Raw genomic sequence first — 20,164 nt, 5'->3', positions numbered from 1 at the left:
TGATCCCTGAATTTCGGTAGCATCCCGCAATCTTACTTCCGAAACAGGAACCCACATACCATACCCGACCAATTTTAGTACCATATCTTTCTATATATATATATATATATATATATATATATATATATATATAACTCCTTTCTAGTTTTTCACCCTCGAGCTGGAAAATGACACTCCCATTTGGTTCCTTTACACAATTTCTCTCTGTTCTGTAATTAGTATATAATATACAAAAAGATACCCGTAAAAGAGACTCAAATCACAAATAAACTATGACCTCACTTCATCGAATATCCGCCGTTCATCTTGATGATAAGGCTCTAGATGGATCGGGGTTTGAACAATAAACCATGATCATTCATTTTTTTTTCCCTTGTTTTTTTATTACACCAACCCTATGTACCTCAATAAAATACTAGAAGTACTAACGAAGCATAAAGGGACAGCATGCATTTGAATTTCATTTGGCTTTCATTTGGGATGCGTTCATGATTAGTACTGTCTATATAAGGGGGCCAAGGCTGCCATTGCAGAACTCAGAAACAAAAGTTAAGTGGGGTAATTGGCATCCTTAAACGGTTGCTAATTTACTTTCCCTACACTCCTCATCAACGCCAATCTTTGGTATCTATCCTCTGAATTAACTACAAAGTTTCAATCAGCCCCCCACCTCCATTAGCATTCATCATCATCAAATTACTCATTAATGGCCCCCCAAGACGTGTTCACTGGCGCTGTCAAGGCCGTCTCTACGCTGACCACCGGCTACTCCAAGAGGGCGTACGTAACTTTCTTGGCCGGAAATGGCGACTACGTCAAGGGGGTCGTCGGTTTGGCCAAGGGTCTGCGAAAGGTCCAAAGTGCATACCCTTTGGTGGTTGCGATATTGCCTGACGTGCCTGAGGAGCATCGTGAGATCTTGAGGTCTCAGGGCTGCATCGTCCATGAAATCGAACCTATTTATCCACCTGAAAACCAAATTAAGTTTGCTATGGCTTACTATGTCATCAACTACTCCAAGCTTCGTATTTGGAACGTAAGCAACATAGATTATTATTGCTTTTAACACGATACACACACACACACACACACACACACATAGCTGATTATATCTGATGATGATCGTGCATCTTCCATCATGAAAATATGAATTTATGCGTGTAAATAACAAATGTTTGCACGTTTATGTATTTGCATGCTTGCTTTAGTTTTTGGAGTACAGCAAGATGATGTATTTGGATGCGGATATTCAAGTGTTCGACAACATAGACCATCTGTTTGACAAACCCGACGGGTACTTCTACGCGGTGATGGACTGCTTTTGCGAGAAGACATGGAGCGACTCTCCCCAATACAAGATTGGGTACTGCCAGCAGTGCCCAGATAAGGTTATGTGGCCTGCCGAGATGGGTTCTCCTCCTCCCTTGTACTTCAACGCTGGCATGTTCGTCTTCGAGCCTAGCCGTTTAACTTATGAAAACCTTCTTGAGGTCCTCCAGATCACTCCTCCTACTCCCTTTGCAGAACAAGTGAGTTATTACTTTGTTGCAATAGTTTTTTTTTTCCCCTCGGGAAATTACTGATCTTCATTTTGTATACTTTCAATTTACAAAATAAGTTTATTTTCAATAATATCATCTTAGGTTTTGTTGGAATATCTGTCCTAATTCAGCTGTTCTTTAAGGGACATAATTCAATTAGATATTTGGCCGACGTATTAGTATCCTGGCGGCCTGTCATCGTTAATATAATATACCGCTACTATCAATTTGGGAAAAGAATAAAGGAAACCCAAGAAAAAGTAAAATTAATTAGTACAAAGTAGTGAGGTGGTATTAATTAATTGTACTGCTACAAACATTTGTTAAAACAAAAATAATTTTATAAAAATAATATTATTTTATAAAAATATCTTTATTTTATAATATTATTATGAAATATATTGTAAAAATATGTTGTGTGTATATTTTACGCTCGATAAAAAAACTTCCTTGAAATTTTCTTGTATGCATGATGTGATAGGATTTCCTGAACAAGTACTTCCAAAAAGTGTACAAGCCCATTCCTCTGGTATACAATCTTGTTCTAGCTATGCTATGGCGCCATCCAGAGAACGTCGAGCTTGACAAAGTCAAGGTGGTGCACTATTGTGCTGCTGTAAGTACTCTTTGATCCCTATTCATTGTTTGTAAGATATAACTGACGGTATGATTTATTAATCTCCCCTCCCTAACCTTCTCCTCTATTTCTTTTTTTTTTAAAGGGATCAAAACCATGGAGGTACACCGGCAAGGAAGTTAACATGGACAGAGAGGACGTCAAGACATTGGTGGCAAAATGGTGGGATATTTACGACGACGAGTCACTCGACTTCAAGGATGAAAACCCAGTTCCCGAGGAAGATACATTCTCAAGGTCATCATTCATGGCTTCCATGCCTGAGCCAACCATAGCCTATATTCCTGCTCCTTCTGCTGCCTGAAGCTAGAGTAATAATTAGAAAAGGCTATATAATACGTTGGAATTAGTTAAGTTAATTTGGTGTACTAATCCCGTCGATCTTTTTCTTTTCTTCCTTTATTCCCCATTTTATACTTTTTTTTTTTCTAGGCTACTTTGCCTTTTCTTTGTTTTGGTTTCAAAGAAAATACATATATATAAAAGTTTCATAATATGTATCCTAATTAATTAATAAGTATCTTTGCTGGTAAAAGAATGTGTAACTTTTGTACTGAATATAATATATGTTGAGAACTTAGTTTTATATACATTGAGAGTTCCATATATATGTGTTTCCTGGTAATCAGATTTCAATCAAAGACTTCTGTTTTTCAATCAAATGAATGTCTAGGTATAATTCTCAAATGGAGACTGCTCATACGATCCCATATAGTTATATTTAAAAAAAATTAAATTTACAATAATATCTTTTTAAAATGATATTTTTTTCTCTTTTATTTTTATTCATCAATGAGACTGCACACGAAATCTCTCATTTAAGATTATAAATAAAATTTCTCTTATCAAATTAGTATAAATATTCAAGGGGGATTGGCATTAAAATTTATGATTTGATGCCAAAAATCATTTATCAAATTAGTATAATAGTAGTGCTATGCCACCAGTATTGACCCGCTGTGCATGTCATCTAACATAAATTTATCTTTTTATTTTTTTATTTTTTTATTCATATTTTTTATATTTTAAAATATTTAAATTACATATAACAATATCAATATATTAATAGTTATTTTTTTAATAAAAAAATTAAAATATATGAAATGTAAAAATAAGATGTAAAGTAGCATTTTCCTTGGTATAAATATTCAAGCCGCCGTCAAGTGCCGGGAGAGGACAAATGCGTTTGCCGCCAAGGATTCTATATGGGTGAGAATTGAGAAATGTCGTAACATACACGCGGCAACTTTGTGATGGCTGATCTGGACCTCAAAAATACTCAAAACCACATGCCAGTCGTCGACATTTTTGGAAGTATGTTGGATGGTAGACTCCAAAATGAGAAGTACTCCAGTACTCCACTCATTTAACGAAACACTCGCACTTGTCATAATTATATGGGTGCGGCTACTATGCCGCCCCCATATTGGCTGTGGGCATACCAACCAGCGTAACAAAGCTTTTTTTTTTTTTTTTCCTTTTTTTTCATATTTTTTTAATATATTTAAATCCATTTAAAAAATTAAAAAAATATATCAATATATTTAAAATTACTTCCTTAATCACTAAGTAAAAAAAAAAAAATTAACTAACAGTCAAATAGAAGTGTCAAAAAGAACAGACAGTAATGTTTTTCTAATTATATATGATAGAGAAATACTACTTTACCGTTTGAAGTCTAGCACTCAAGTGTACCGCTTGTCCCTTTTTTTTTATTTAATAATTAAGAAAATAATTTTAAATGTATTAATATATTTTTTTTATTTTTTAAAAATATTTAAATATATTAAAAAATATGAAAAAAAATTAAAAAATAAAATAAACTAGTGGTACACTTGAGCAGAACTACTTACGTGGCAGAATAACACCGCTCTGTATGATAATGGCATTGGCAAATGGAAATACAGCGTGGGGGTGAAAAGGGCCACAGGATGGGAGGCTACGTACAGGAAATTAGGAATGAATTCATGCTTGACACTACAATTTCCGCAACATTAATTAGAATATTTGTGCCCAGAAGGAGCAAAATTAACTTTATACCTGGAACTAATCTTTTGTTTGCAATTAAAATCCTAAATTAAAAAAAAAATACAATGTATATCAAGTTCTAACGTACACATTAAGTTAAAAAATGTCGCATAGACTAATTTATACGGCCAGATATTCAAGAAAGGTGCACAATAACTTTTTTTTAATATGCACACATTAAAATCTAATATTAGTTTAAGCTACACTACTTCTCCACTTTTTATAATTTCGGTTGATCCCATTTCAAAATAAAAACTGACAATTAGTAGGTGCATTTATTTTTTTTAAGAGATAGAGAGTTAAATATATTATAATTAATAATGCTAGATACAGTCCTAGAGTGTGTAAATATCGTACACCTTTTGAAAAAAAATGTAAAGTCTACCCTTAAAAAATTAAATTTTTCATGTGAATATCAAATTTACCTAATATTTTTAAAAAGAATACGCAAAATTTACACATTGCAAATATCATTTCGCTATTATAATTTGACGGCCCATCTCATAAAATAAGTTGGTGAAAGTGTAAAATACATTGTAACGTTTCAAAAGAAATTCAAGACATTTGAACTCATATGGTTAAAAAAAAAAAAAAAAAAAACCTAGTTAATGGTATAAGTGCGGCCCCTTAAAATTATTATAAAGAGGCAGAATTTCTTTCTCACAAACAATGTAGAATAATAAATATCATTCACCACATATACTCACTAACTATGCAGTTTAAGTAATTCATGATCTTTGAGCTTTGCAAGAGTCAACATTTTTCCTTCTTTTATTTTAATGATGTTAACCAAGTGGGGGAAAATAATGTCGAAAATGACAGAAATGATTAAAACATATGATCGCGTGATATGACTGGCCCTCCTGAATAATCAATCCATTCGACAGCCTGAAAATCCTTTTCGAATCAAACCAAACCATCAAAAGTACTTAGACAAATTCAAGGTCAAGCTGGTCACATTGTGGTGGTCTGTGCGCATGTTCAGGCAATGTGTTGGAGGACGGGTAGGGCGCGTAAAGTAGCAATCTGTAAACCATTGGTGCCCACCATAGATAATCTTTTAAGGAAAATATATTACTTTTCATCCAAAATTATCAGTTTTTCAAGACATGTTTTAAGTGATTTGTTATTAAATATTTGACATGAAAATTCACTTAAACTATGTCATCAGTATACCTAGACATAATGACAAATCTAAGATAAAGAATAACCGTGCTCTATTTCCAACTGCCAATATACGGTTGGTAGCCAGGCTGGACTTTCTAAAACACCCATTGAAAGTATTCTGGGCTTCAACATCAGCTGGTCCAGTTGGCTAAAACGCATATACAAACGGGCCAGAAACACAAAGCCCACTCCTGATGTTCAGTGTTTCTATTAGGCATTGGTTGGCCTTGTAATTAGAAATTAGAAATTAGAAATTAGAAAACCACAAATGGAACTTGCTTTGAACACCCTCCACAAATGGAAAGCTCAATCAACAAAGACCCTTTTTTTTAAAGCAGATTATATCAGGAATATGACAAATGCATGATGCGGGATATGTTTATATATCCAAGGGACTGAAAGCATCCTCACCTTCTTCATATTCATCTTCTTGGAAGTCTAGCTCCTGGAGGCACTCATCTTCAAAAAGAAAAGGTGCAACGTCTTCGCTTCTTTCGTGGGACTTCCTATCATTCATCTCTATAACAGAGATAATCTTTTTCTTTATACAGTCTTCAACAATTTCACCTCCCACTCCCTGACACTGCAAACCAAGAAGAGAAAAGCATTCTCCCTGGAAGCCAGAGTCATTGGAAGACAAAATTAGGCCAGCAATTGTTTTTGCGAGGTCGGGCGCATAACTGCGAATCTGTGAATGAAGAGAACTAAGTTCAACTCCTACTCACCATTCACCAACATGCGTACGTCAAGTTGCTAGATCAGCATAATTATATGAATAAGATACTTATTTGTCCATCGTAAATGCCATCTACAGACAACTAATAAATAAGAATCCTTAATCACAAATAAAAAACAAAAATGATACCCATTTTTCTCACAACAGAGACAATCATGCAGTAAATTGGGTTTACGGGAAAACTTCTTTATTAAACCAACAAGAATGGCCAATATCGAACTATTTTTGCAAAGATTGTTCATGTCTATTAACCCAAAAAATTCTTTGCGAGTTTTCTTTTGGTATACTAACAGTAGATATATCTAACTCTGGGGAACAACATCAACAATTTAGGGATTTTAAATAGTGCCATATCATTACCACAAACATGCACATCGATGACAGAAAAATTGAGGAAATCATTTTTTTTCCAAGCATTAAACATTCAGCAGATTTTTTTGCTGCAGTAATAAATTGTATTGGTACTCACTGCAAATGGCAGAAAGCATTGCATACATACATGTACATTATATGCATATGTATGTACCGTATATACAGTATATACGTACGTATGTATACACAATTCATAGAACAATTTCATATTAGTTCATACTAAACAGTGACAAGCATTTACTTAAAGAGTGCTCACTGCAGTACAAATTCTAAAGATGTCATCTATTTGTGAGAAGAGAGGAATTTACCTTGAGGGCATGAGCACTTAGAAGAACTCCCGCATGCTTCTCCTTCAAATCATCCAATGCAAGTTTCACTGCTCTTTTTATGAGATTTCGATCAAGTTGAGTCTCTTGCTTCGCAGATGGCATTATGGCCTTACTGAGAAGTCAAGGAAGAGATACATATAGTAGCTTACATTTGACGAACACTATTAATTTTCATTCTTTATTGTTTGATTTGGATTATTTACTACCCAATTTGTATTTGATTTTTTTTTAATTTTTTATTTTACTTAATGATTAAGGAAGTGAGTATTAGTAAAGTTATATATTTTTTTTTATTTTTTAGTAGTGTTTAAAGATGTTAAAAAAATACTTAAAAGAAAATGATAAAAAAAATAAAAAAACTTGAAATACAGTTAGGTAGTAGATGGGTAGTAATAGAGTAGCAACTCTATCACTACCCAAAAATATAATTGGAACTACAATCAGAAAACATGAAAGGGTTAACAGACCAAAGTGTATAGGTATTGGATATTGCTTATGGTAAGAATGGAGGATGATATCTATGCGAGTATTTGGTGGCAAGCCTTCCCAGTCCAAAAATGCATAGCCACCTTGATTCGCAATGCTTTTCAAAGTCAACCCAAAACTTCTCCAGTCAATGCTAGTCAATGCCTTCATAGATGACCGGGAGACCGAGCAAGGTGAAAAATCTTTAAAATAAATAACCTGGAAACAAGCATATTCAGATCATCCAAATTAAAAACCAACTAAAAAAGAAAAAGGAACAAAACCGTTACTGAGAATAAAAGATAGTTTTCTTAGACTTTAAGCAGATGACCTGCATTGGTCCTTAAATGCTTTCCCCAGACTCATACTTTCAATATTTGACATATCAAAAGATTTCTCTCCTAATAAAGTGATTGGCATATGGTTTTGAATAGAGTAATGTCATATATACTATCCAATTTTCATCCAACTATGTAAATGTAGAACTTTCTAAACCCTTGGATTTTCTTTTTTACTAAAAAAAAAAAAAAAAAAAAAAAGGATTGACTTGCGATACCATGTAACGCCCCAATTAAAGGCCCAAGTTACATGGCCTATACTCCAAAAGGACTAATCAATTATAAAATTGGAGCCCCATTGAACAATATAAATAGCAAGAACTTCTCTTGCTCAACCAATGTGGGTCTCATACACCACCTACCTTTATCACTTTATCATTCAGTATGGGGCATTACAATCTCCCCCCCCCCCTTCCAAATTCCCGACATCCACGTCAAGCCCATTTGTTGTAGGTGGCACAACTCAAATCTCATATTCTTATCGGGACAAACTCTGATACCATTTGTAACGCCTTAATGGAAGACCCAAGCCACATGACCTATACTCTAAAAGGACTAGTCAATGATACAATTAGAGCCCCATTAGAACAATATAAAAAGTAAGAACTTCTCATTCCCAACCAATGTGGGTCCCATACCAGAGGTGCACTTGTGGGAAACTCTTTGCCAAGTGCACCCTCGGGATTAGTCGGGACACTGTTCCCAGACACTCGGTGCCAATCAAAAAATAAATAAACCAACCAATCATTCCAGTAGGATGACATAAGTGATTGCAGGAAAAAAAAACAAGCATACTTGATAGCATAACTGAAGCCAATGTATACGGGTTTCACCCAATTCAAAGTCGTTTAAGTTTTCAACGACAGACTAGTTTAATTAGTTCAGTAAATTTGATATTTATGAGGAAATTGTCTTTAATTGAACCATAGGCAGCATAGCCTAAAATCTCCACCTCAAATGCACACCTCAACAAACTAAGTATAGAAATAAGATGCAAAAATAAATAAAATAAAATAAACGAAGGGAAATTTTTCATAACTTGCCAACCAACTTGTCCAAGTCTGAGGAATGGGCTTTAATCCGATAATTTTCCAATATCGAGGTGGGACCAGAGATTGACAAGACTCTGACCAAACTCCCAACTTGATAAGATGATATCTCTTTGCTAATCTATATATTAATTGAACTCGCTACATGACAATGCAAGACCCATACTAGTAATTCATATGCTTATGCCTGATTTTCTAAATATTCAGTGACATTTCGAGCTTTGTACATACCCCAATTCTGGAATTTAACATTTTGGTAGATTGATACATTTGTACATAAATAAAATAACAGCAGGCGACTTATTTAGGCTCTCTCAATCCAAAAACAGCACTTATTTCCTGCTCTTCCTGCTTGGCTCCTGAATTAAAGCTATCAGCTCTTGTTCTAGGCCTGTGTACTTGTCCTAGATTGTAGCATGCCTACATCTTCTTTCACTATATATTTAATTAGCAAGTACTGTTAAAAAACTCACCTATAACAGGTCAGGCCAAAAGAAGAAACATTTTAACAAATATAACCATCATGCAACTTTCCATATCCAGTGACAAATGAATCTATACAGTCATCAGTCATTGAGATCTATAGCAACAAACAGTAGGCTTTAGTGATTCTCAGCAACAAGACAAGCAAACGCAAGTGATCCAATTCCCATGGAGACTTCACATTTACCAAAATGCATTGATGGTTATTTTTATTTTAAATGAAATGAAATAGTATAAAGCTGAAGATATTAAACAAACCTCACTTTTTGCACCGCTAGTCCTGAAGCAACTACTGATTGGCTCTGATATTTCACTTATGGCAATCACGGTGTCCATCATCCATCCAGTATTCTGATGGCCTTCTGTGCAATATGCCGTCCCACTCCCAACCTTGAGATGCTCCCTAACACAAAGGGTTCATTGACAGAGAGAGCATCAAAAAGACTTTGAAGTTAATATTTACAATATTAAGCATGCAGTATTCGCCAAAGAATATAAGCATGCAGTATTTGCCAAAGAATATAACCATGCAACTGGCAAAGCACAATGATTCATCCTACTAACTCCTGAATAGAAAAAGTTGGGCCCAAAAGAAAAAACAGACACCCAATCATGAATTTAATATGAACTTGGAAACTTGGAAAGCAAGCGCCACACTTCTTGTATCCATGCTTCAAAACATAATCTTCAATGCCGGACTTCAAACATTCAAGATTTGAGGCTGAGAAAGATAACGGATTGGACTCATTTGCTAGAAAAACATGTTCACATTGCGATCCAGGAGCATCCCCACGTTCAACTACCAGTTCATATGCAACATTCTGGAGAAAATATGAATATCATCAATCAGATAGTGACATAGTCATCATCACAGTCATACAAATTTGCATTATTGCTTCTCTTAGTGAAAATCAAAGTGGTGGCTCAATACAAAAATAAAATAAATTAATTAAGCTCAAAAGTTGTAGGAGAAGGTTTTTTAGTGGCATCAACAATGTTTTGGAGGTAACCGTTGTTTCATAGACAGAAGTTGACCTCTTGAAAAAAAAGGGAAAGAAAATTCCTTTCAGTTTTTTTTTTTTTTTTTCACAAATTGAACTGAGATTTAAAAAAAAAGTAATAACACAGTAACTTTTGTTATATAAAGCATAGGTAGTAAGTAGAACTCACAGGAATCTTTAGCATGAGCATCTGCAAATAAAATAGAAAACAGATTTGGGTAAAAAAGGAGAAACTGGAAGAAAATTTTGAACAAGGACAATGACAAAGTATGGAAAGTGAGTTGAGAAATGTTAATTGTGAAGCAATGTAATATCAATCATTCGAGCAGCAGAAATTGTGTTCCAAACAACTCAAAATGCTGAGGATCCTAGCAACGGTCTAAAAATATATCAAACAAGAAACTTAAACCAACTACTAGACAAAAATATAAAGAACAAGAACCCATCATTGATAAGAAGTTGCTATAATCTTCAATCCTTCCTGTAATTTAACTACCAGCCCTTATTCTGAGTCTGTATGATCCTAAGTTCTTTTGTCCCTTGCAAGGCCACGTAAGTGTTTGTTTCTGGTTCTAGATGACTACAGTTATTCATAAGCTGACAAGCAAATGACCAAGTATGGGATAATAGCCAAAAGCGAGTTACTCAGGTTTATTTACCAGCATTAGCGACACAGAGAAACAAAAGAATCAGCAGAACTGGGACAACAAACCTTTTGAAAGAAGCAATTGATCTCTGCCACCAAGGCATCAGCACTTTCGAACATGGAGAGAATTACTTCAGTCCCACTGTAAGAATGACCATCCGGCAATTACAAAAAGAAAATCTACAAATCAACGATACAAGAGTTCGGGTAACCCACATGCCTGAATTTCACACCATTCTTTGGGTTTGAAGGTAGCCTAGTCAGCCTTCTGGCAGAAGCACTCTCTTTTAGATTTAACTGATAGTGATATACCTCATTATCACATTTGCCTGCAATCTCCGCCAAATAAATACTGCCAACACTGAAATGGATACGCGCGCACACACACACACATATAAACAATAATTTCTATAAAATCTAGCTTCCCCAATCTCAAGAAGTAAAATATTTCAGCCACAGGATCAGTGAAGTTTAATAGACAACTAGACATTTTTTTTTTTTTTTATTGGCACCGGGTGTCGAGGAACAGCGTCCCGACTAATCTCGGGAGTGCACAGACCCTCGGCAAGGAGTTTCCTGCAAGTGCACCTTAGATAATTCAAGGGGAAAATCCCTTAGTCTGATGGCCCTTAGAAATTGTTTGCACCCAAGGGGATTTGAATCTTAGACCTGGGGGGAGCATACCCCCAAGCCCAAGGCCTTTACCAGTTGAGCCAACCCCTAGGGGTTACAACTAGACATAATTAATGATATAAAATGAAACCAGGGAAATCTTGAAAATCATGAAGCCACAAAACTACCCATTACTGTTAGAGATAAAGAGAAAATCAAATCAAACTCAAATTAAGATCTTATTTGATAATTATCAAGATATTTGAATTTGTAATCATCTATAGATTATCTTATCTTATCTCCATATAATTTTCCTATAAATAGAAGCTTAAGCCTTGTATTCATTTGTTTTATAATAAGCAAGATCTAGTCCTCAAAGTTTTTTCTCTTATTCTCTCTTCCTCATTCTCATCTCATTTTCTATTTTATTTAAATTTCTATCAATTACTTCTGTATTGTAAGCAATCTCTCTCATCGCACCGAAAGTTTGGAAAATCACAGTTACTCGGAGAAAAATGAAGCTTACCAGTAGTTCTCACAGATAGCACTCCATCTGCGTCAGAATGACAGACATCAATCAAATCACACGTCAAACGGTAGCGCATAAATATTCCCATTACAGGTTGAAACAAATAGGTGTGGATACAGCCAACGTTAGCATTCGTTGAACCTTCTGAACAGTGTAATAAAGATAATCTGTACTCTGCTTACCCCACTTTTCGTCGCCAATGCTTTGTCTTGAAAACTTCAAGCCCTGAAACTCCTCCAGGCAGCTTCCAACACCCGTATCTGAAACTGCTCATAAAGAAACCAGCAAAAACCTCCTCTTATTATGACACAACTCGGAACCTTCTCAACTGTAATTCCTAAAAGGTAATAAATCTGCTATTGTTGCATTCAATTCAGCAAGAAAGCAAACGTTTAATCACAGGCATTGCCAGCTAAAACAGGAAAGGAGGCAACAGAGCCAAACGAGCAAAAGATGAATAGGAAAACAACTATCATGTTTAGCAGAAAAAAACAAAGCAAAATAAAATTACCAGTGAGAGAGGCAGAAATTTACTTGAGATTCGAATAAGAAGAGGATCGGAAGGTAGAGAGCATTTGACAACAACTGAGAGCCTGCATGGCTCGCCGGATAAGCGGCATCTTTGAGTCGCCAAAGAAACCAGCTGTAATCGATGCCATTTTTAAATTAGTTAAAAAAAAATTAAAACATCAGATCGAACAGACATTACGAGGCTCAGTAGAGAGACCGGGTGTTTGCAAAAACCGATCGATGAGGAAAATGGAAGTATCTCTTGCAGATCACAAAAACTCACTTGCAGACAGATTACATTGGCGGAAGCAATCTCCATTGGAGCCCGAGGAGAAACTCTTTTAGGGGGAAGCGAACAGAAAATAGAAGCGACTCCCGCGCGCCTGTAGAGTTCGACCAATTCTTCTTTGAAAAGACTATGGGATGGGCTCTTCGACTTTTCAAGCCACGACGAATAACAGGGATCTGAAGTTATCGGTTCCATTACCGGGCCCGTGCTGGTAAAGCCGCAACCATCCGGCCCGTTTTCATGTCTCGCATGCGTTTCCCAGCCCAAACGGGTTCTATTTTAGAGAAAATAATGTATATCAAAAAATCATACGCATAGAAACTTACCTGCTTGAGTAATACTATCTCTTTTTTAAAGGAAAATTGGCATCGTTCATACTATCTCTTTTTTAAAGGAAAATTGGCATCGTTCATTTAAAAAACTTATATTTATGACTGGATGCATGTAAAGATATATTTATATCAATCATTACCTCATAAATCAATTAATACATTTGGAGCTCAACCAGTATACTATTTTCTTTTGTGACTGTTCTTGTTTTCATACTGTTGATACTCTTTACAGATAAACGGCCAAGAAACAACGCTCTACCTAAACAGAGACTCAATCTCACCCTTCATAGAAAGAGAGGACTCAACGTTTACAGACAAATGTTCAAGAGACAAACTCTTTTTTTTTTTTACTAAACAATAAGGAAAATAATAAGAAAGATGCAAAAAAATGACAGATTACAGTTCGAACCAACTTCAGTAGACTTCAAAATCTGTGATGGCTCATGAAGGCACCATGCTTGTCTGTTTTCAGCCACAAAAGTCAAACCTGAAAGATCTGATGATGGCAACTCTAATGATCCGGTGCTTGTGGCGAGAAAAGTTGCTAGAAGGAGTGGCACGTGAGGACTACAAGCAGTTGTGAGCAGTGCATGAGGATCTTGCGCAGTAATTTTTGTAAAACCACCTCTATCTTCTAAATGATTTGCAGCCTAGGAGCCTTATTGTGCTACGTGTGTATCTCAATAGTTGACGGAAAACTATAGATATGTCTTTTTCGACCTTGATGGAAACAAAAGAAATCAAGAAAAGAGAACTACCTTGATAGAAAAAATGGATAAATGGAGAAATGAGGGAATGAGAGTCAGTAAGAGTTTGCCTACGGCTTTTTACTAGAGCGAGCGGCCGCTTTTTCTTTTTCCTATTATGTTTGCTCGATTTTCGAGTAATACTATTAGCATTACAACATATTGAGCTTTTTTATTTATCATTGTTTTATTTATCTTCTCATCATCTGATAATATTTTATTAAATAATTAAAAAATTATTTATTATATTTTACATATCTATTAATTATTTGATACCACATCAATAGATGTTTAGAGGATTATAAATAACATCTTTAACGAGATTTAATAAATAGATTTTATGAAATAATGTGTTATCAATTAAAGGTTAAAGCAAAATATGAATTAAATCAAATATTTAATATATTGGTGATGTGTAACCAATGAAATAAATTATCAGCTTCACTTGTAAGACTTTTATCATGGTAAGCTTAATATCTTTTTCAATTAATAATTACTTAATGTCTGGTCCAAACTCCATGGAAATATGGTAAGAATTTTGTTAGAAGAAAGAAGTGCTTCGTTTTCATTTTGTTTATTATTGTTAACTTCTTATAAAGTATTTCGTGGGATTTCCAATTTATATCAAAATCAAATACGAGATAATATAACTTATAGTATAATTAAAAAAAAAAATAAGTAGACCAGAACCCCAATAAACATGAGTCTTGCATGTTGGTCTCTGGTCAAGTAAGTTGGTTGCCAGTGTCTATAAAAATTATGTGAAGACAGTGCTGGTCAATTAGTCAAGGTCCTAAATCAATAATGCTAGAGATAGAATAAATTGTAGTACCGTGAGCGGTCAATCCACTTGTAATCAATCGATATTATATGCTATTTATAAATAATTGCAGGAATCGAGATTGTGATCACATCCCAACATAATTATTATTATTTTATTATTATTCCTTAAAATGCAATTTATGTTTTGTTCAAGAGTTTTGTTCGAGGGGGATTTAGGAGAGTTTTGTTATATACAAGCCATCAAGATTGCGTACCAATCTGCGTACTAATGTTGTTATCTTCATATTCTAAATTCAAATTAGCATTGTTTTCAATAAAGTCTACTTTCTGACCAATCATATTGAATGGGTGCGCGTATTAGTGCGCAGAATTGCTTACAACTAGATTTTTCCGATTTAGGAAGAAGAAAAAGAGTGGGTGGAGTCTCCTCTCTGTTTTTGTTGCATGAGCAGAGGTGGTGTACAGGATCGTCTAGATTCTTCTAGAAAGAAAATAACCATAAGCTCCATTGAGGACGGAGATGGTGGGGGAGGAATGGAGAGGTTGGAAGAACTATGGGAAAATCTACGATTGATGGAAGAGTAGAGCTCTATGATTGATCTAAATGGATTGGAGGAAAAGATGAAGGACAAAGGGGATAGAAGTTTATTCGGGAAAGTATGGCTTGACAAACTGATTGGAAAGGAGATAATCTCTTCCACTATGGCAAAAGTGTGGAAGGTAAGTAGGCCGGCGAAATTTAAGGAGGTTGGGAATAACGTCTTTATCAAAACATTCTCAAGCCACGCAGACAAAGATAAGGTGTTAGAGAGTCGTTCGTGGTTGTTCGATAATCATCTATTTATGCTTCAAATGTTTGATGTCTTTACGCAACCAAGTAAATTGTTGTTTGAGAGGGAAGTATTTTGGGTCCAGATTCATAACCTTCCCATGGGCTGTATGAACGAGGAATGTGAGTTACAAATAGACAGATCTGTGGGACAAGTGAGGGAGGTGGACGTCCCGGACGATGGTATCGGATGGGGGCAATACCTGAGGGTTAAAATTTAAGTACCTCTATGGAAGGCAATTGCTCGGGGACGTTCTATCTCGATGAATGGTAGGAGATTTTGGGTGAACTTGAAGTATGAAAAACTATGGAGAATGTGTTGCAAATGTTAGTGGATTCTACATTGTAATGCTGGCTGTGATGGTGGAGGAGGGACGAAGGACGAGGGGTCTCAATTTGGTGCGTGGCTCCAAGCTTATAAGAACACAAGGGATGGTGCTTGGCAACATATCCCTAACAGGTCAAGAATTATTTACGAAACCATAAGAACTTTACAAAAAGAGAAATCTCGAAGAAGGGAGGTTGCGTGGATAGAGACATGGATGGAGAGATGGAGCCTTCTCTCAGAAGGATGTTCGGGGATGAAGAGGATCACAACTAGGGGTGAAAATGGTTTGGTCCGGTCCCGTGATAGATCGAATATTTTTGGTACATCATTTTTCCGGACCGGACCGGACCGAGAGCTCGGTCTAGTCGGTCCGGCCTAATTTTTTTTCTTTTTATTTTTTTAAATAATTAATAAAAAAATTTATTTAAAATACTAAATTAAATTAAGTGACTTATTAATGTGGATTATACAACAAACTCAATAAAAAAATATTTTATATAGTCAATGATAATAAATTAAATGAAAATTATATTACTAATTTATATAATTACTATATAATTAACTAATTGATATTATATATTAGTTAATTCATAGAATATTAACAAGTGTTAATAATATATTTAAAATTTTATTTTGTTAATAGTGATAGGTTAGATGAAGATATATATAAAATATTGTTAATTTATAGAATATTAACAAGTATTAATAATATATTTAAAATTTTACATTGTTAATTGTACAATTATTATATATAAATTTTTTTTTATTTTTTATTTCATTCGGTCCTGTCCGGTCCGGTCCCAAAAAACCCTGGACCGTGGACCGGACCGAAACTTTTTGGTCCTCTAAAATGTGGACCGGACCGGACCGATCTAAGTCTCGGTCCGGTCTGGTCCGGACCAAAACGGTCGGTCCGGTCGGTTCGTTCAGTCCGACCAGACCGTTTATCACCCCTAATCACAACTCTAAGGGGGGAGGAGAAAGGAGAAGGAAAATCTGGTGGAGGGTAGGCCTCGCCCCGCTTCCACTCCGCCCCCGCATGGCGGGGCGGGGTTGCCTCCCGCCCCCATCTAGGGCCCCTAGTGGGGGCGAGTGGCGAGGAGGGCCCAACCCCGCCCCGCATTTCCCCCGCCCTACCCCCACCCCCATTTATATATATATATATTATATACATATATATAAACATAAATATATATTTATATTTTAAAAATTGTGTATATATAAATATATATTACAATTTGTTAGACTTGTTCACAAAATATGCATTGATAAATTTAAAAATTACATAGTTTAAAAACTAATACACTATAATTTACACAAAATATGCACTAGCAAAGTTAAAAATTATATAGTTTTTAAATTATAATCATATTTACAAAATTTAAATTTATAATTTGGATCTAAAAATGTATTTTTAATTACTTTTGCACTTATAAATAATTTTTAGATCAAATAAATGTAGTATTTTTTTTTAAAGTGAAAAGAGGCAGATTCCCACCCCGCCCCCGCATCCTAAGGGTGAGGGACGGGGGTGAAAACCCCACCCCCCACCCTATGCGCCGGGGGGGGGAGGGGGGGGTGCGGGGAAGGTGTGCCCCCGCCCCGGTAGCACCCCTGGTGGAGGGTGGCCCAGATATGGTTTGGAACCTTGAGGCGGGGTTGGGCAAGGGTGGTATGGTGAGTGGCAGTGAAGGTGTAGGGGAGAAGGTGGACGGAGAAAGGGGTGAAGGGCAGGAAGTGGAAGACCAAGGGGCGGGTGGGGAGGTAGCTGAGCCTAGTTTGGGTATTCAAAAGGCCCATGGACCTGGTACAAATAATATGATGTTGGTTGGTATGAAAAACAATGAAGGAATTGATAGTGCAAAAGGAAGAGCAGGGAGCAATAGCTTTGAAGATGGCCTGGGGGAGAAGAACGTCATCAACAAAGGTAGATGGAAACGTAGAGCAAGAGAGAAATATATGCCTAAAAAACCCTCAGCAATATGCTTATCATAGAAAAAGGTTTTGAATCAGGGAGAACCCAAGGATGGGAAGGTTGTTGGGTCAAATAAAGTTCAAAATGAGGGGAAAATGAAGGATGAAAATAAATCATATGGATTGGTGGAGGCTGTTAGGCAGCCCTGCCAGGGCAATGAAAACCTTAAGCAAGAACTGTTGGGAGCTCAGTTCAGATCCTTTGCTTACTAGTGAAGGAGAAGAGGCCAAATGTACTTTTTCTTATGGAAACAAAATTAAAAGCAAGTAGAGTCAATGTTATACAAAGAAGACTGGGGTTTGAAGGGTGTGTGGTAGTGGAACCAATTGGTTTGAGCGGTGGACTGATCATGATGTGGAGAAAGGAGAATATGGTTGAGTTAATTAACTATTCCCAAAGGCACACAAATGTTTGGATTGAAGAAGATGGAGAAAGGCCAAAATGGCTACTGACGAGTTTCTATGGGAACCCTGACACTTATAAGAGAAGAGAGTCCTAGGAACTATTGTCCTCTTTTAAACCGGATGCTAAGATTGGATAGTGTGTTGTTGGTGACTTTAATGAGATTGTAAGCTAGGGTGAGAAACAAGGGGGAAGACAGAGAAATAAGGAGCAGATGGATCAATTTAGGAGAACCTTGGAATGGGGAAACCTCTATGATTTGGGGTGGAATGGAAATAAGTTCACCTGGTGCAATGACCATGAGGATGAATCCTTTGTTAAGAAAGGCTGGATCGAGCTATAGCAAACCACTATTGGTTGAGTTAGGCTTCTGATGTAAGAGTAGATGTTCTAGTGACAATGTGTTTTGATCATATTCCAATCTTGGTTAGTTCAAGCAGAGGCAAATGGGAGGTGAGGGATAGATGGAATAACAACTTTAAGTATTACATGAGTTAGGATTTGGATGATGGGTGCAAAAAACTCGTTGAGGAGGAATGGAGGAGGGGTCGTGGTTTAGAGGGCTCTCTGACCAGGGTTCAGACATTTTTATCTGGATGCAGGGGTGCTTTGAGCCAATGGAGTATAAACTTAATAAAGGAGAGAGGGAGGGCTATAACTAAGAAATCTGATCAATTGAAGCTTTTGCAAGAGTTTGAAGGTCCAGAACATATGGAGGAAATAAAAAGAATGAGGAAGGAACTTGATGTTTTACTGGACCAGGAAAACCTGAGATGGAAACAAAGGGAAAAAAGGCAATGGAACTTCATAGGGAAGATCAAAGATTCATAAGAGAAGCTAGTATATGAGCCAAAGGCAATTGCAAATGCTTTTTGGAACTATTTCTCAAGGATTTATACATCATCCTACCCCACAAAAGAACAAGTTGATGAATGTGTAACGTGTACTGAGGCAAGAATTACTGAAGAGATGAAGCAAAAGATAGAAAGGGAGTTCATCTAAAGGAGATGTCAACTCTCAAGTCACTTGGACCTAATGGATTTAGTGCAGGTTTTTATAAAGATCACTGGGGAATTGTGGGAAGAGAGACTAGCTAGGTTGTCCTAGAGTTTCTAAATGGAAGAAAAATGCATAGGCAATTAAATCATACGTACCTGGCCTTAATACCAAAGGCAAATTCCCCTATCTTAGTGAAGGATTATAGACCCATAAGTCTCTTCAATGTACTCTATAAGCTAATTTCTAAAGTATTAGCAAACAGGATCAAAGATTACATGGCATCATTTCTTCTAACCAGAGTGCCTTCATCCCTAGGAGGCTTATTACCGATAACATAATGATAGCGTATGAGCTACTGCACTCTATGAAGTCAAAACAGAAAGGGAAGATTGGTAGTATGGCTATTATGCTGGATATGGGCAAGGCCTAAGATAGGGTTGAATGGCCTTTTTTAGAAGCCATGTTGAGAAGAATTGGTTTTGGGAAAAGGCTAACCATTTTGATCATGGAATGTGTATGTTCCGTGAGTTATTCAGTGTTATTAATTGGGACACAAGGGAAGAAGATAAACCCCTCAAGAAGTCTGAGACAAGGAGACCCACTATCACCCACTATCTCCCTACCTATTCATATAATCTTAGCAGAATGACTAAGTTAGTTACTAAGAAGAGCAGAATTGAGGAGAGAAATAAGGGGAGTTGGTGTGGCTAGAAGGGGAACAAAAATTAACCATTTGATGTTTGTTGATGACTCTGTAATTTTTAGTAGAGCAAAGCATGAGGAGTGGGAGAAAATTCATTCTATCCTATGCAGATATGAGAAAGCCTTAGGATAGACCCTAAACAAACAGAAGACTTCAATTATGTTTAGTTCAAACACCAGTGAGGATATAAAGAATAAGATTCATATGGAAGCAAGAGTTGTTATGTGTGATAACTATGAGAGATACTTGGGTCTCCCAACAATAGTGAGAAAGGCAAAATATAATACTTTTAGATGTAGAAAAGAGAGGGTGTGGCAGAAGATACAGAATTGGAA

General features: G+C 36.1%; 2 protein-coding genes across 8 annotated transcripts; one reads left to right on the top strand and one right to left on the bottom strand.

The window, feature by feature from the left end:
* The first annotated feature begins 526 nt into the window (after window positions 1-526).
* Window positions 527-2,768, top strand: LOC121254825 (galactinol synthase 1). The gene is made up of 4 exons (XM_041155007.1): window positions 527-1,036; window positions 1,209-1,529; window positions 2,023-2,157; window positions 2,264-2,768. Exons 1-4 carry the CDS (start codon window positions 707-709, stop codon window positions 2,480-2,482), a joined length of 1,005 nt encoding a protein of 334 aa, XP_041010941.1. The 5' UTR covers window positions 527-706; the 3' UTR covers window positions 2,483-2,768.
* A 2,304-nt stretch (window positions 2,769-5,072) lies between these two features.
* Window positions 5,073-12,942, bottom strand: LOC121254824 (type 2 DNA topoisomerase 6 subunit B-like). Of its 7 annotated transcripts, none has more exons than XM_041154999.1 (13): window positions 12,661-12,942; window positions 12,468-12,576; window positions 12,116-12,199; window positions 11,931-11,957; window positions 11,013-11,121; window positions 10,859-10,934; window positions 10,316-10,336; window positions 9,803-9,966; window positions 9,404-9,548; window positions 7,301-7,494; window positions 6,790-6,919; window positions 5,785-6,061; window positions 5,079-5,564 (listed from the first exon to the last, which is right to left on the bottom strand). In XM_041154999.1, the coding sequence occupies exons 1-13, from the start codon at window positions 12,925-12,927 to the stop codon at window positions 5,401-5,403; spliced, it is 1,767 nt and encodes a 588-aa protein (XP_041010933.1). In that variant the 5' UTR covers window positions 12,928-12,942; the 3' UTR covers window positions 5,079-5,400. The 7 variants fall into 7 exon arrangements, with proteins under 7 accessions (XP_041010935.1, XP_041010936.1, XP_041010933.1 ...); XM_041155003.1 differs by having other exon boundaries at window positions 5,091-5,564; window positions 12,727-12,942; XM_041155001.1 differs by lacking the exon at window positions 10,316-10,336 and having other exon boundaries at window positions 5,073-5,564.
* Window positions 12,943-20,164: the final 7,222 nt, after the last annotated feature.

This window comes from Juglans microcarpa x Juglans regia, chromosome 3D, assembly GCF_004785595.1.
Source record: "Juglans microcarpa x Juglans regia isolate MS1-56 chromosome 3D, Jm3101_v1.0, whole genome shotgun sequence".
Taxonomy (NCBI): Eukaryota; Viridiplantae; Streptophyta; class Magnoliopsida; order Fagales; family Juglandaceae; genus Juglans; species Juglans microcarpa x Juglans regia.
Note: the sequence above shows the minus strand (reverse complement) of the source record. Positions and strands in the feature narration are given on the sequence as shown.

Coding starts and splice junctions, on each gene's coding strand:
- LOC121254824 (XM_041154999.1), bottom strand. CDS start 12,927: ATGGAACCGATAACTTCAGATCCCTGTTATTCGTCGTGGCTTGAAAAG. Junction 11,958..12,115: donor CATTGGCGACGAAAAGTGGG/GTAAGCAGAGTA, acceptor ATTCTGACGCAG/ATGGAGTGCTATCTGTGAGA. Junction 11,122..11,930: donor GCTATCTGTGAGAACTACTG/GTAAGCTTCATT, acceptor CGGAGATTGCAG/GCAAATGTGATAATGAGGTA.
- LOC121254825 (XM_041155007.1), top strand. CDS start 707: ATGGCCCCCCAAGACGTGTTCACTGGCGCTGTCAAGGCCGTCTCTACG. Junction 1,530..2,022: donor CTACTCCCTTTGCAGAACAA/GTGAGTTATTAC, acceptor ATGATGTGATAG/GATTTCCTGAACAAGTACTT. Junction 2,158..2,263: donor TGGTGCACTATTGTGCTGCT/GTAAGTACTCTT, acceptor TTTTTTTTAAAG/GGATCAAAACCATGGAGGTA.